The sequence below is a fragment of the Dermacentor variabilis genome, chromosome 6 (assembly GCF_050947875.1).
Source record: "Dermacentor variabilis isolate Ectoservices chromosome 6, ASM5094787v1, whole genome shotgun sequence".
NCBI lineage: Eukaryota > Metazoa > Arthropoda > Arachnida > Ixodida > Ixodidae > Dermacentor > Dermacentor variabilis.
The window spans coordinates 76,167,892-76,185,193 of record NC_134573.1 but is presented as its reverse complement, the minus strand read 5'-3'; the positions used below and the strand labels follow the sequence as shown (position 1 = coordinate 76,185,193).

Sequence of the window (17,302 nt, the reverse complement as noted above, 5' to 3'; positions counted from 1 at the left end):
TACATAGTGTTGGCGATCATTGTTTCCCGAGACACATACCGTTACCTACGCTCCAGTTGCCAGGAAGCGTGAAAGGCAATCAGAGATCTTTCAAAGCTATCGCTTTGCACTCTTCAAGGCGATGCTTAGGCGTACTTTCTCTTATGTAACATGTATTGAGCAACAGAAAGGTGTATCGGGAGTTTTTCATGTAGCTCTGCAATTCTCTCATTTACACTATTCATACCCTTAAGATATTTGAGAAGCTGAATAATTAAGACGAATTATGTTATTGGACGTAAATAGGTAAACAGCATTACCTTGGTTCTGTCCAGCAAGGTGACATCGATAAATTAATGCAAATGAAAGTGGTTGAAAAAACAACTTGCCGCAGGTAGGAAACGATCCCGCAAGCTTCGCATTAAGCGTGCGATGCTCTACCAATTGATGCCTTCAAGTAGCATGTGTGGGTATATTGACCAGTTGCCTTCCCCCAAAAAGATCACGTTCTCGTGACGCCTGCGGCAGAAAGGATGGTCCACATCCGCCACAATGATTTGTGGGTGGTGGGGCTGGCTGACACTCCCAGGGTACTAGTAGGGAACATAAATACCCAAGAATGTCGATGGGGAAACGTCGCCGCGGTAGCTCAATCGGTAGAGCATAGCACGCGTAATGTGAAGGTTGTGTGATCGAAGGTGTGTGATTTCATTTATTGGAACAAGTAATTTCCCCTGTACTGTCCTTGGCGTAAGTGTTTGTTGGCTTGTTTTGATATGACTACTAAAATTAGGTCCCATCACTTTAGTTTTCGTATATATATATATATATATATATATATATATATATATATATATATATATATATACATGGTGTCCCACATAACGTGAGCCAACAATTTAAACATGAAAGGCGCGTCGGCAGCGCATTAAACATAGTAACTCAGACATTTTTTGTTTTCCACATAACACACTAATTCCTTAAATTTAATTGCCCAACTTTTTAAACATTCGCTGAGGAAGCCAAGTATGATAGGCATATTTGTAGAGCACCTTCCGGAACCACCGATAGACTTTCGTTTACGCCTCACGCAGTTCTTTCTTTCCGCGATGCAAAGAAAGCCAGAAAATCTGAAGAAAGCCACGTGACGGAGCGGTTGCGCAGTGGTACCATGCTGCTCTCAAGCGTGCGTTCGGTGAACAAGGTTGGCTCCCGCGAGATGACGGCGAAAATACATGCGGCTGGCCGAGCACTGCTGATGTGATAAAAAGAACGCCCTGTCGCTTACTCGTCGCCAGTCACGATGCAGCTGAACTTGTTCACCGAACGCACCCTTGAGAGCAGAACAACAGCACGGCGCAAATGCTCCGTCACATTGATTTTTACAGCGAAGCTGTATACCTCTGCCGCCCAAGGAAATTTTCCTCTCGTAAGAAAAAAACTCCTTATACGTGGGCCGATCCCGGAGACAGTGAAATACCGGCCCGACACGCGGCGTAGGTGGAGCAGGCGTTAAGCACTCCCCATACTTGGGGCGACTCCGAAGTTAGTGCAATGCCGGGCCGACCCGTGGCAGAGGTGAAGTAGGCGTTAAACACTCCCTATACGTGGGTCGATTCCGAAGATAGTGCAATGTCGAACTGACCCGCTGCAGAGGTGAAGCAGGCGTTAAACACCCGCTATACGTGGGTCAATACCGAAGATAGTGCAATGCCGTGCCGACGCGATGCAGAAGTGAAGCAGGCATCAAGCACTCCCCGTACGTGGGCCGATTCCGAAAATAGTGCAATGCCTGGCCGACCCACGGCAGAGGTAAAGCAGGCGTTAAGCACTCCCCAGACGTGGGCCTTTCCCGAACATAGTGCAATACCGGGCCGACCTGCGGCGCAGGTGAAGCATTCGTTACGCGCTCCCCATACGTCGGCCGATCCCGAAGATGGTGCAATTTCTGGCCGACCCACGGCGGAGGTGAAGCAAGCGTTAAGCACTCCCCATACGTGGGCCGATCCCGAACGTAGTGAAATACCAGGCCGACCCACGGCAGAGGTGAAGCAGGCGTTAAGAGGAAGCTTTAGCTCGGGCCCAACTCCGACGCAGCCTATTCAAATACGTGTAAAATGCAAAAACGTTTTTATGAGATAACCCCTGGACCAATCTTAATGAAATTTGCTGCATTTGAAAGAGAAAGTATAATAATAATATTTGGGGTTTTACGTGCCAAAACGACTTTCTGATTATGAGGCACGCCGTAGTGGAGGACTCCGGAAATTTTGACCACCTGGGGTTCTTTAACGTGCACCTAAATCTAAGCACACGGCCCCCATTGAAATGCGGCCGCCGTGGCCGGGATTCAATCCCGCGACCTCTTGCTCAGCAGCCCAACAGCATAGCCACTGAGCAACCACGGCGGGTGAAAGAGAAAGTCAAATTCTTGTGACTGTTGGTAGCGGAATTTCTATTTAGGGCTTGAATTTTCTTAAAACGATTTTCAAATATTGGACAGTTTGAAAAAAAATAGAAGCACGAAGTTTACAAATGCATAGCTCTGCGTCAGAACAGATATCGCGGTTCTGTAAACGGCATCCATTAGACCTTTCAAAGCGGATATATTTTATGTCATTTTACATCTTACGTGAATTTGTTACGTTGGTTACAAGGGTTCTGCAAAAGCTGTATTTCCATATTACTACATTTTTTTTACACTAATGTGTAACATATCAATTTTGTCCGCTTTAGATGTACTATTAGATGCAGTTTACAAAATTGTGATATCCTTTTTTGTTGTGGAGCTACAGACTTGTAAACTTGATAGTTCCGCATTTTGAAAATTTCCGATCTTTGCCAGTCTTTAATAAAAAATTCACGACCTATCTCAAAAATTCATAACCAAGAGTCACTAGATTTTAAGTTTTTCTTTTAAATGCAACAAACCTCGTCAAATTTCGTGCAGTGGTTGCCGAGAAAAACGAATTCTCCTTTTACATGTATTGAGATAGGAGCATCCGAGCTAAAGCTTCCTCTTAAGCACTCCCCATACGTGGGCCGATCCCGAACATAGTGCAATACCGGGCCGACCCGCGGCGCAGGTGAAGCGTTCGTTCAGCCCTCCCCATACGTGGGCCACACATTTGTATTGTAACGTGGAAGAAACAGCGTTGCCTCCTTGATGTAGCTTCGTAGCAATTATACTTAATGACGCGCTCACAATATGCGCCAAGAATGCTGGCATATTTCGTCGTTAAACTACGAAAAAAAAACTATTTTTTTTGTTGATTTGGGTGCTGTTTTCTCTTAAGTGTCAGGTCAAATACTAACTTATGGCCGTATATTTTAAAGAGATTTTGCACGGCCCCTAACTTTTGTCTATAGGTATTGATGCCCTTAGGAGTAGCTTCGTGTACTTGAATCTGAAAGTTAGGCTCTTCAGTTTATCAAATCGTGCGCTACGATTTCCACTGCTGAAAACAAAGATTAAAGAAGCCCTTCGTACACATGCACAACAAACATAAAAATTTTATTTACGGGACAGCTACATAGTAATAAGTAATAGATAGAAAGTGCAGCTTGTGGGTCAGCGTCTTCACTGTCTTATTTCATCCGTGCATTTTTACTGTTTACTGTTGCAAATTGCGATTCATTAGTGTTCAATGCATTTTTTGATTGACAGGATCGCGCCTTTTCAATGTGTTGCTTTTAAACCTGAAATTCGCATTACTCTTACCACACCGCAGTCGGATATTCGCTGCGACGTCAGGCTACCTGGTGATGACCGGAGTTATGAGAGCTTTGACAATGACCGGTAAGTATGCTCTTACAAAATCGGGCTAGTGAGTCCAGCCTAAGGGTATGCTTAACAGGTCCGTCCGAAGCTCCGCGAGTCATAAGATAGCGCAACTGTGTAAACTAGATAATTTCTTGGGGGCTTTAATTCTGGCGGAGCGTTAGTCAAGGTTACAGGCGGTGGACCTCAAATAAAGTTAACTATATTGATAAAAATAAATAAGAAATGACTAGCAGCAGTGGTCTGCACTGCATCTGTAGGGCAGAGGCTAAACGCAACGCTGCCACGTCGTCTGAGCGTCCCTGGCAACTGCCGAAAACTGCCAACTACGGCCCATGCCACCTAGCTGGACAGAACCAAGGTAATGTTGTTTGCCGTCGCTTGGAGATATTCCGATTATCTTGTGCATTCTTCCGAATTATGTAATTAGTATTAATAAACCAACTTCTCAAATAATGATGGTTAGAGGAAAAGTGCAAATCAGAAAATTGTAGAGCAACATGCAAACCTCCCGACACAGCTTTCTGTGGCTCTATACCTGCTGCATAAAAGTGTTTATTCCGAGCTTGTAAGAAGCTCGCAAATATATGCGAAGTGTCTCAGCCATTTTGCATGTATTTGTGCGCTTCTTTCACAATCGGAAAAACAGTTTCATGCTGCGAGTATTGGGCAACACGAACCTGTATGGGGAGATCTTAATGCTGTTCTACAACTTTGTGATTGGTATTTGTAATCTAAATATAATATATCAGAAGTTGAGTAATTAATTAAAGCTAATTACGCAATTAGGCGGAACTGGAAAAAGTAATGAGTATCTCCAAGTGACGTTAAACGGCGTTACTTTGGTTCTGTCCAGGGCTACGTGATATTGGCATAATTTTAAATATGGTGCATGAAAGCTGGGATACTGCCAAGAGGCTATGCGTTTCTTGTTTAGAATGCATCTTAAAACAAAGCAGTTGAAAACAATTAAAGAAGCCCTTCGTACACATGTACAACAAACACGAAAAATAAATTTTCGCGACAGCTCAATACAAGGTATAGAAAACGAAGTTGGCGTCAAGACGAAGCTTTAGCTCGGGCCCAACTGCGACGCGGTCAATTCAAATACATGTAAAAACAAAAACGCTTTTCTGAGATAACCTCCTGGAGTGATTTTAATGAAATTTGTGGCATTTGAGAGAGCAAGGTAAATTCCAGTGAATGTTGGAAGCTGAATTTCTTATAGGGCCTGAATTTTGTGAAAAGCTTCTCAAAATACGAAAGTTCGAAAAAAAATAGAAGCACGAAGTTTACAAATTATTGTCGCTGCATCAAGAAGAGATATTACTTTTCTGTAAACAGCATCCATTATATCATTGAAAGCGGACGAATTTGCTATGTAAATTTCTATGTTATGTAAATTTCTCACGTTGTGTACATGGGTTTCGCAAAGGCTGTATTTCCATGTTACAAAATTTTTTTCCTTTCATGTGTAACATACTGATTTTGTCCGCTTGAAATGTACTATTATTTTGCGATTCACAAGATATTGTCATATGATTTTTCACTGCTGTTTTACAGAGTTGTAAGCTTGACAAATTTTTTTTCTGAAAACATTCGATGTTTCTAAATTTTTAATGAAAAATTTGCAACCTAAATTCAAAATTCGCAACCAACCACCACAAAACTGTAAGTGTTTCTTTAAATGCATCAAACTTTGTCATATTTAGTGCAGTGATCCCCGAGAAAAACTAATTCTCCTTCGATGTATATTAGGATAGAAGCACCCGAACTAAAGCTTCCACTTAACACCATTGCTCAGACGTTACTCTATCGGGTAATGAAAAACTGTCACCGTGTGGCCAACGCTAAAGTTGTACCACCACACGGTGGGCACCTGTTGGCCTTGCGGAGAGGCTGGCAGCGAGGTTCGACGCTGCTGCCGGCCTGACGAAGCAGCGGCAGTTGATAGCGCTGTAGCATCGGGCTTGGAAAGAAAAAGTAACAGTAAAGTAGAAGAGAAAGCGGCCCTAATGAGACACAGAGCGCTATGGGAATACAATAGGTGCGAGGTGCTCCGGGATATGTGGAAAGTTTAATGGCTCCAGGACTTACATTTTGAAATGCCGTTGTTTGCTTGAAATCAGGGGTACAATCACGATTTGATGGCAACCAAAGGTCAGTGGGGCGCCTCGCATTGGGTGCTCACGGGAAGACTACAAATGAAGCTGTGTAGGGTGAGATGGGCTGCACAAGTGTTGAAGTTAGGGAAGCTCACAGTAAATTTAATAATGAAGAATGACTGAGGAATATGGACGATATTAAATGGGCTGGGAGATTATTCAGGCATTTGTAGAGGGATAATTCTGATTCACATTAAAGGAAAAAGACCTAGGAAGATTACCAGCAAGTATGCGGTCTGTATGGTGAGCAACACAGAAACTTTTCTTTCTTATATACAATAAGGATTTACCTACTAATATTTCATCAAATATATGTTTATTCGCAGACGATTGTGTAATATACCGCAAAATTTTCAATGACTGTGATGTAACAGCTCTGCAAACTCTCCTAAATATAATAACTGATTGGTGCAGCACGTGGAAAATGCAACTTAACATTAAGTAGTGCAAAACTATGAGGGTTTCTCGTACTAACTCTAGTTCTCCTAATTACTCTTTCACTAATATAACACTCGATTGTGTGACCTCATATCGTTATTTAGGAGTGAACATAACTAACAATTTGTCTTTGAAACCGCTTATAGATATTATAGTGTCCAAAGCTAACCGCACTTTAGGGTTAAAATTTTTCTCACGCCGAAATTTTTCTCATGCACCATCATCGTTAAAACAATTACTGTATACCACTTACGTTCACTCGCTACTTCAGTATGCTTCATCAATATGGGATCCCTGGCTTTCAACACTAATACATACGCTGGAAGCTATACAAAACAGCTCAGCCCGTTTCATTTTGAATAACTTCAATCGGACAGCAAGCGTAATACACATGAAATGCTTATTAAACCTGCCTCTCTTATCCGACCGCCGAAAACACTCACGCATTTCTCTTATTCACAAAATCTATTGTCATAACACCTTTTCACACTCTTTGGATCAGGCCAGCACCTTTCATTTCTTCTCGTCGTGATCATATTCAGAAAGTAAGCGTATCGCATTTCAATACTATCATGGGCGCGAATTCATTCTTACCAAAGACTAGCAAAGACTGGAACAAGTTATAGCCTTCATTAACAGGTATAATTATTCCACTTATGTTTAGAAACGCACTTGAAAACGAACTTTCCTAATATACTCACCATTTGTCTTGGCTATGTATATGTACCTTTTTTATTCCAGCGTTTTCATCAGCATCATGATCGAAAAGTTAACAATGCATTTTGTAAATCTACTATAAATAATATGTTTTTCGAACCTCTTTAGCATTGTATGCATCACATTTGTGTTATTAGTGCCGTTATTTATTTTGTTTGAGTTACTCTTACCGATGTTTACTTTGTATTCTCTTAGCCCTTCCCCTCTATAATGTACTATGTACCTTGAGGGTAAAATAAATGAATAAATGAAATGAAAGAACGTCAAGCAGAAAGTCAGAGAGGCTGAGATAATCTCATGAATGGCGGCAATGGAAAAGAAACCTGCCATGAGCAAAAATTTAAGAGTAAAAAACGAAATCAGGAAAGAAACAATTGATGATTACTCCAAGGGAAGCTCATTACTTTTCGAAGCGAGATGAGGGCGCCTTAAACACGCACTTATAAAGCGAGATATCAGACGAAAGAAGAAGCATGTGCTTGCTGCGGTAAAGCTGAAGAAACGTTCGAGCATGTTGTATTGGAATGTGTAGATATTTGCCCAGTGGTCGATTTAGTAAGCATTGGTCTCCTTTAATCACTCCGGTTTAGCGAGAGCCGGGGAAACTAAACATGTTCCGTATAGAGGTTAATAAGAGGCGATTGGAAGTTTGGTGGAAGAAAACAAGTGAAAACAGAAACAACGGAGGCGTACAGAAACAAACTTCACAATAGGGACAGAAGCTTTGGAATTCATCATTGGTATTTTATTGTTTATTTTTCTTTTTTAGCATAAGTAGGGCATTAGGAAATAATATAACGAAAGCTTGGTGGCGCAACCCTCCACATCGCTCCAAAGGGGACACTTATAACATCCATCCTTGGATGTGAAGGGGGCAACGGCCGGACGCCCTTTCGGCGTTCGCCAGCCGAAGCTTGGGCACGGTGCTTGAGCATGGCGACAGAGACGCTGGCTGTGTGCATGGGTTGGACGCCCTTGAGATGTTCGCCAACCCGCGGGCTGCGGGAAGGCGCTTGATGATGAGCGTGCGCCCAGTTCGGAGCCCCGCAGCGATCTTTGGTCAGGAACTCGGCAGGCCGCTGCTCCCGCGCCCTAAACACCCATCTTCTAGGTCACGCCACGTCTGCTGCCACGCTCGCCGTCTCCCTCCGAACCCTCGAACGCGCCCTTCCGCCTGCTTCTTTTTAACGCGACAGCGTTAAGGAGCTCGTATCGCAAAAAAGCCGGTGTCATCGGCGTCGTTTGCCACGAGCAAAAGATCCCGTAAGGCAATCCATAAATAAAAACAACTTGCAAGATGGACTGAGTGGGAATCGAACCAGGGTCTGCGGAGTGTGAGACGAAGACTCAGCCACTGAGCCATGAGTTTTTTTTCTTTATTACCTTGATTTAAACACCACTCAAACGCGTACAAAGTAGGTCACTTGGTGCAGAAAAGTAATATTACATCCCTTTGAGAGACTGTACATATTCAAAAGGTACTCAAAGAGGACATCACAGACACCAAAGTTGCAAGCTCCTGAAACCACTCTGGCGGTTCAATCATGTGCTTGAGGGCATCACGCGTGTACCTAAGACTTTCACTTAGGTGTTCCCTCGCAGACCTTTCATCTACGCGGGCATTCCTGACATCCATGCGCGTTTTCCACACGCTGCTCATACACAAAAGCATTATCAAGTCAGCCGGCACTCCTCCTGTGTCTACACACGGTAAGAACCGAATACCGAAAGGACTTAACGGCAGTTATTTCTTCAGAGTTCGTTTGAGAACATCCCACAAGAAAACTGAGTCATGGCAATCCAAGAAGATGTGTTCAATAGTTCAAGTTTCTTACATATGATGCAGTTAACAGACCATGGAACAAAGAAGCCCTTGCTTTGCAGCCATGGCTTCACAAGGAGAGTGCCCGAATGCAATTGAAAAAAGAAGGTTTTCGCTGAAGATCTAACTGGCATGTTTCTAATGCGTTTCAGCACATTGCGTTCAGGTCCTAAGTTATACATCATACGGTAAATAGGATGCGGCAAGAAAACATCAATCAGATTACTATAAAGTTTCTTACGCGTCACTGAAGTCAAAAATTCATTCGAAAAAAGCGCTTTCAGTAAAGAAAAGGCCATAACAACTTCCCTCAGAAAGCCAATTGGTGTTCCAGTACGTTCATTTGCTGATAAGACAACCCACTCAGGCAAGGAAGAACTCAATCTCACTTGAATAACAGTACGCAGAAATATATCACTTTGGTCGCTTAAGAAAAAGAACCTATTAACGATCTCTTTCAAAAACAAATGTGTTAATCCTAGTTCTCCATTCTTCACCGAATGAAACAAGTTACACCGGCTAGTTCTCTCCCAAGTGGATCCCCATATATATACCGCAAACACTCTGTGATTTTTCTGCACCGAAATCCTTGCCATGCATAACACTTGTAGTACATAATACACCTTTGTAACTAAAAACAAATTGCAAACACTAGCTCTTGAAAACATCGAAAAATTATGCCCCCCCCCCCACTTTTCTGTCAGATCTTTAACTCTCTTTACTTCTTCGATCCAATACGCGGCACTGTCACGATAATGTTGTAATGGCACCCCAAGATATTTTCCAGCGGTAACGCTCCAGTTCATATTGCAAAAAAACTCGGGTACCTGTGGCCAGCTGCCGTGCCATAAACCTAGGCACTTAGTCCAGCTGACAACACTTCCAGTTGCGGCGCAAAAGGAAACAACCTCTTTCATAGTGTTATTAACACTTTCTGTATGACGGCAAAAAATTGCCACGTCATCTGCATAAGCCAGAGCTCTAGTCTCAATTCCTGCGTAGATAAACCACTAATAGATTGGCTTTTAATTATTTTCAAACAGAAAGGCTCTAAATACAAGGCAAATAAAAAAGGCGACAAGCAGCATCCTTGTTGTACTGATGATTCCCCTTTTATACTGGCGCCTAATTCCCTATTAATTACTAACTTTGCAGTGCAATCTTTGTACACCATTCTTACTCCATCTGTTATCACTGCACCGGCTTTAACATGTTTTAAGAGCAAAAATATGACATCATGGACGACTCTGTCAAAAGCCTTTTCAAGATCTATTTGTATCATAGCGACTCTGCCCTCTCTTTCATCGCAGCATTCCAGTATGGTATTTGCAGTATGTATATTCGAAAAGATCGATCTGCCTTTGATACCGCATGTCTGATGGGGGCCCACAAGTTCTTTTATAACGGTCTGCAATCGTCGCACTAGTACTTTAGTGTAAACTTTATAGTCCGTATTTGTCAAGCTTATTGGTCTGTAGGCTTCAACCGCCAAAAGTCGCGCACGATCTTTTACTTTAGGAATTAAAATAACGTGCGATGTCCGAAAAGAAGGAGGTGCTTCCTTCTTCTCGTACATCTCCCTTATCACGCGATGTAATGCTACAGCTATTCCACTTTTAAAGCTCTTATAGAAAGCCCCTCCCAGACCATCAGGCCCCGGCGACTTGCCGGGACTAAGTTCGTCAATCGCATCCTCAACTTCTGAAAGGCTTATTGGTCTGTCGAGCGCTTCACAGACGATGATGGCATTAATGGCAAGAAGTCAGTTCTAAACCTTTCGGTATAACATGTCTTTTTCCCCATCAAACTTTCATAATAAGACTCAAATGCGTGCTCAATCATTCCAACATCACGTGTGACTTCCCCTTGATAACTAATTTCTGTTATTTCTTTGGAAACCGCGTGTTTCTTCTCTAACTTATTGCTCGATTGGTAGGCGTCTCCCCCATCCATAAACTCTCCGCTCTTGCCCTTAATACCGCACCCCTGTACTTTTCTTCATCCATTACTTCAAGTTCAGACTTAACTTCTTTGATTTCTTTCGAAAATAAGCTAGGCGAAGAGCTTTCTGCGCTGAGCATATATTTTAGCATAAGGTGTAATTCCTTCTCACGCTATTTTTCATTGTGATAGACTACGCATTCTCTTTCAATCTCGGTGAATTTAACGTCTCTTTTGGAGAGTTCCCATTCTGCAATGAAGAACGCTGACGTAGTTATGCTGAGCAAATTTTCAAGCTTTTCTTGAAGTGCCTTTTGAAAAACGTCGTCTTGCAAAAGCTTATCATTTAGCTTCCATAAGCCCCAGCTGAATTTAGATGGTTTTTGTTTCTTTCCTACGGTTGACATAACGAGGCAATGATTGCTAAAACTAGCATGTAACACTTGATAACTTGAAAATAACGGTACAAAGGCTAACGGAGCATAAATTTGGTCTAGCCTGCCATGAAACTGACCTTGATAGTGCGTATACATGGTATGGTTTTCACTTGACAACACATAGCCAATGTCTTCAAACTCTTGTTGCCTTACAATCGAACTTAAAAGCAACGCACTTTTATCACAAACACTAGTCAACTTAGATTTATCTTCTGGAAAGCAAACACAATTAAAATCACCCAGTAGTATGACATGTCTTTCACAATTCAAGTACTGCTGAATATCACCAAAAAAGACTTCCCGCTCCCGTGCTACATTCGGAGCATGAACACATAAAGCCCTCCATGGCACCTCTGAAAAAGTAAAATCGCAGAGGACCATTCTACTATCCTCGGATGACGTGACGGCTTCACCTACAGCAATACGGCTACGCAAAAGAATAAGGCAGCCCCCAGACCTACCCGCCGCATGACATACACTTATGGTATACCTGGGGCGGGAAACGTTAACCATTTGCTCCGTGTATTCATCAGTCGCAATTTTTGTTTCTTGAATGGCCAATAAGTCAATATTATTTTCAATAAGAATACGGTTAACTTGGCATTGCCTTCTACGCCCGCTAAGTCCACGCACGTTCAACGTCGCGACACAAAGACCAGTCGAAAAATTAGCTGCCATTCAACGGCAGGAGAATCTAAACCAATTACCGCACATCGTCCGTCTCACATCTGCTACGATGACTCGACGGTCTAGGGAGGCGGACCATGGTTTTCTGGACTTCAAAGCCCAAATGACGACGGCCGACGCACATCCTGCTCACAAACCGCAGTCCCCAGACCCCAACAACAATTTTGCTAACTCAGGAACGCCTCCGCTAACGCGGAGGCGTCTGCGTTGTAGAACGGCGTTTGGCTGGAACGCCGGGCTTGGGCTTGAATGCCGGTCGGCGTCCCGGGGTAGCTTTCTGAGGAGGCTCGTCATTCCCAGTCTCTTGATCCTTTTCCTCTTGCTCATCCGCCTCTTCGCGAAGCCTCTTAGCAGGTGCACTACTTGAGTTGGGCATCACGGTGTCGTCAGTGTCGTGCTGTTCGCCGGTCGTCACTTCTGCTGATGTGCACGTTTGTTTGGCCTCTTTTACCTCGACCTCTATTGAGTTAGTTGGTTCCACCGCGTCATCCCATGGGTCTTTCCAGCCGCCCGATGACTTGTCTTCATTAACAGTCATTGCCTTCTTCAGAGGCGTTAACACCGAGGGCTGGGTCTCTTTCCCTTCGCCTGCGGCTTCCACTGTGTCGACCACATCCATCAAGTGATCTGTGACATCTTCCTTCAATGCCGGGCCTCTCACTGTGGCATAGGTTCGGACGCACTGGGTCTCGTCATCGCAGAAACGACGACAAAGCCCACAGCGTGGTACACGGCACTCGCGTCGGATGTGCCCGATGCCGCGGCATCGGAGGCAGAGGGAAGCTCTGCCAGGGACGTGCACGAGCGCAACATCTTCCGCCACTCGCAGCTGGTGGGGCAAGTCTTCAGCGGTGACGCCTACCTTCAGCTTAATAGTGACAGTATGGGTGGTTGAGTTGACCCTTCGTCAACGCATCCTTGTACCCGCCACCTGTCCCTGGTGATCTCAGTCACCTTTCCAAAAGGCGACAAGGCAGTGCGACCGTCGTCGTCAGGTACACCGTGAAGGAGCCAGTAGAGCTTGATACGGACGCCTCTGTCACACGGGTCAACCACTACACCGCGGTGGTCCTTGACATCAAACGCGTCTGCAGCGATAATCCTGTTTTTCCCTTCTTCGTCCTTGAAAGTCTCCGCCCACAGATGGTTCATTTGATGTGCACGCAGCGCAACCACTTCCGGCATGAGAGACAGCCGTGTAAGAGCGTCTCGAAAATGTTCCACTCTGTAAGGCTTCGCCTTAACGTCACCATGTACAAAAACCGTATGCAGAACGGACACACCTGTTGGCAGCGTTGGTAAAATCATTTGGTAGTCCTGGGGTGCTATGCAGGATGCGCCGAGTTTCTCGTTCACCCGAGTTTTACCCGAGTTTGCTCGACGGCAGTCAGTGAACGGAGATAGCGCGGAACGCGCAAAAGCTACAGGCAAAAAAATATGTAAACAAAAAGCCGCGTCTGACAACATGAGCGCACCCTGCGCGGCACGCTGATTCCACGTTTCAAGCGCAGAAGGCTGCACAACGAAACGTGCCAGCGCCGCGTATTGTTATCAACGGATTATCGCAACTTAGCAATATTGTGACTGTCCCGCTGTCTGTCTGCACACTTGCCGTGAGCCGCTTGCCACGCCTTTCCCGGGCGCGTCAAGGGCGTGCCTCCTCTTTCGGCAACTATCTTTCTATCCTCCATCGAATGCGAACAGGGTACATGCGGCGCATTCTTGCACCTACGCTTTCGCTCAACGAATACGTTAATATACAGCAAATAAAATAACGAACATTTTTATTTCTTTAAGTGTCTGTTTTTCGTTTTGAATGCTAGAAATTTGTGATGACAAACGGAGATTGAGCAAATTATTAAATTTTGCACTTCTTGCCGCGAGTGGCGACAGTGAGGCGAAAGCTTAGAAGCGGATACATTGAAGCGGGTCGCACGCAAGAGGCAGTTCATACGGTGAGAAGTCGCCTAGGGGCGCTACAGTGCTATTCTCAATAATTGCAGCGATCACCACTCTTTCTCTATTAGGGGAATAGAAACGCAGCGCCGTGGTACGGCTGTTCATCGCAGGCGCCTTAAGGCCTCCACTTTACCAACTAAAAAGGACACACTAGTCATAAATACGGGAGCAACGGCTGTCAATGCAAAATGGCGGTCCGTAGTGCCCGTAGTGACGCAGTTTAGTGAAAATGTACCAGTTTATCTTTGTGCGCGAAGCCTCGGCGATGCATTGCGAAGAAGTGCGTGCTTCCCATCGACACAATTCATCGCTTGTCATCGCTTGCCCAGTGAAAGTGCCTCTGAGCGTATGTACGTCGTATTTGAGTGTTTTGTGCGCACCAAGGTGCTTGCGGATTACTTATGCTGGAGCCAGCAGCGATCGCAGAAGGATATCGTAACGACACCGCAGCAATCGCATTTTGGCAGGTGAGGGCTCTTGTGTGCGGTTATGAAATGAGACTTCAAACTGAGGAAGGTGTTGGAACTGTTGAGTGCGCAGTGCTTGTGATGAAGAAATGCCATTGCACTGGTTCTAGATGAGCGAGCGATTCTCGGACGCTGATCATGTTTACGACGTTGTGGCTCCGATACATCACCGATGACAGAGCAGCCATCTCAAACGACTGCTGCGATACGCACTCCTCAGCATCGTCGTCACCCTCGGCACATCGACGCCTTGCAAGCAGCCACAGTGACGTGCCGATAATTATTTACTGTGCGCTACGTCGCCGCAATGCAGGCAATGAAACCGTGCTGTGGGGCCCTCTCAGCCCAAGAAGATATATGCATAAGCCAGCGACAGTCAACGCTTTGTTTTTCATAGTAGTGCGCAGTACATCACCGATGACAGTGTGTTGTGCGTGTTTTATGTCGGTGGTGAATATTGTTGATGCCTCTCCGCTCGGCACCACGTCGCTGTTGCCGGAAGATAAGTTGGGCGTGGCCCAACCGTGGTGGGTGCGCGCACAAGAGTTACGTGCCTCGCGCGGGGCGTAACCTCTGGCTTTGATTGACAGGCGAACTCGTGCTAAACTCGTACATCGCGAAACCCCCTCCGAGTTCAACTCGGGAACATGGCGGCGGCAGCAGCAGCCTGTGTTATTGCAGCCAGCGGCAGCAAGCGTCAGTATGACCGTCTGGACCCGTTCGCGTACATGACCGCCATGGAGTTTCAGCGTAATTTTGGCCTGTCGAAGACATCAGTGCGCTGACTGTGTGACGAGCTAGGCGAAGACTCTCGTCTGTGGAGACAGCGTGGCGGGCTTCATTCGCTCACCGTTGAAGAGCAAGTCCTCTGCGCCCTCCGTTTCTACGGGACTGGGAGTTTTCAGGGAAGCATCGGTGCCGAGCGTTACATTGGACGTCATCAAATTACTGTGAGCCTCTGTGTCAGAGATGTCTGATGCGCTTATTGATGCGGCAGTGCGGAAGCGGTGGCTGGCTTTCCCGAAGACTGCGGCTGAGCGGGCATTTATAAAAGAACGCTTCTTACTTCGCGGAAACATTACGAACGTAGTCTGGTATGTCGACGGAACGTACGTAGGAATTAAGGTGACCTCAATGTCAGCGTTACTGTGATTAGCATTGAAGCAATGTCTAGACGCACCATATTGCCAAATTTGTCACTTCTGTGTAGCCGACTCAAATTTTGTGTTACCGACGTCACACATGCGGCAGCCTATGATACTGACTTTTTCGCTGGTTGCTGACTTTTTACCGATTGTTCTACTTGTCTATCAGGGTGCCTTCCGTATGGCTCACTTTTTGGGGAAGGAGGTTAATGAAATATAAATAGATAAATGGATATCATAAATTGTGTGAAGTACCCTGTGAATGCTAATCTCACAAAGAACTTGGGCTTTTTTATGAGATTACTTAGTACGTAGCACAAATTACTTAGTATGCATAATTCTGAATTTTGGTCATGCGTCATGCATCGGCCGCACTATGAAACAGCAAGGCATTGCCCAATTCGTTGCAGTGCGAGATGCGGATGTCGCGCCAAGCCTGTTGCGCCTATGCATTTATGGCAAAATGAAAATGAATTGAGAATCTTAGTGTGATGGCTTGCATGAAAAAAATACTGCAGAGTGTTTGCTGTGTTCACTGTTGGTGCATGTGCCAGTGGTTCAGTGTATATTCTTTTCTTTTCGGGGGGGGGGGGGGGGGGTCAGCGTTATTCTTTATGGACAAATCGTATATTTTCGTCTCATAATGGGGCTCTAATTCTTCAGCAGTAGAACAATGCAGATCCAATGCTCTGCAGAACTCAGTGTGCGTGAAGATGTCGTGAACCACCAACGCAAAATTACATATCGGGAGAAATGTGGTGCAGATGCCAATGAAAAGTGGGTATTTAACCCACCATGATAAAAATAAATATTTCAGAGCGAATAGACCTTTTGTACAGCTTTAGAGCAATGATTACACAAACTGTGACATGCTCAAACGTGTAAAAGCTTGCCGCAATGCCAAAGTAGGATGAGCGATATGCAGCATATTTTGGCATTGAACATGTCTTGTAAATGCTATTTTTATTGTAAGCCTCAAGCCTCGCTATCACGCCTTTCCCTCCGGCACTGCCTTTACTGAAACGCAGCACTGTCTTTCTATTGGTGTCATGATGATGATGGTAACGGCAGCAGTAAGGCTGGTTAATGCTTGCCCCTTTGATTCTTGCGAGTTTAGTGGTACAGAATATGGCACCTTTGCAGCAAAATTTTATGCTTGTGGTGATTTGTTGGAGAGCTAATTCGTGTTTGGACATTTCAAAGATGTGCGCCATTGTGGCTTAATAACTAGATCATTGGTGAGGTTGAAGACTCGTTGTATAGGTATAGAAGCTTGAAGCTGAATTGCACCACAATTCGACGGGACACAAAGAAGAGAAATACACACAGCAGAAAGCTCTGCTGTGCGTCTTACTCTTCTTTGTGTGCCGTCGAATTGTTGCGCGATCCCACTTCAAATAGAGCATTGGCCCTCTTTGGTGCAGGACCGAGGAAGTGTGAGCTATTCGACAACATGCCAGTGCCTTGCCACACAATTATGGAAGTCTGAAGGTTTGCAAACAAAGCTTTCCTTTCAAATCCACCTGCTCATGTAATACAAGCACTAATTGATAGAACCAACATACAAAAATAATGGTGAAATGAATGGCCTTTAAAAATTTCTATGTTGACACTAATTACATAATAGGTGCTACAGCGAACTCGACAATTGTACTGGACAGAGCACTTTGTTTCCTATGTGAAGCACATGCTTTCATTACATGCTGTGCAGATAACCAAGCTCAGTTTGTTTTAATGGGGTACACAACATTCACTGTAATCTGT

At 44.7% G+C, this 17,302-nt stretch overlaps 1 protein-coding gene across 1 annotated transcript in view; it reads left to right on the top strand.

The window, feature by feature from the left end:
• The window catches only part of LOC142584230 (neprilysin-like), a 242,408-nt gene that overhangs the window by 202,566 nt on the left and 22,540 nt on the right, over nt 1–17,302 (top strand). The window contains exon 17 of the mRNA XM_075694384.1: nt 3,711–3,778. Coding sequence (XP_075550499.1) covers nt 3,711–3,778 — 68 coding nt within the window. The remainder of the gene's footprint in view (nt 1–3,710; nt 3,779–17,302) is intronic.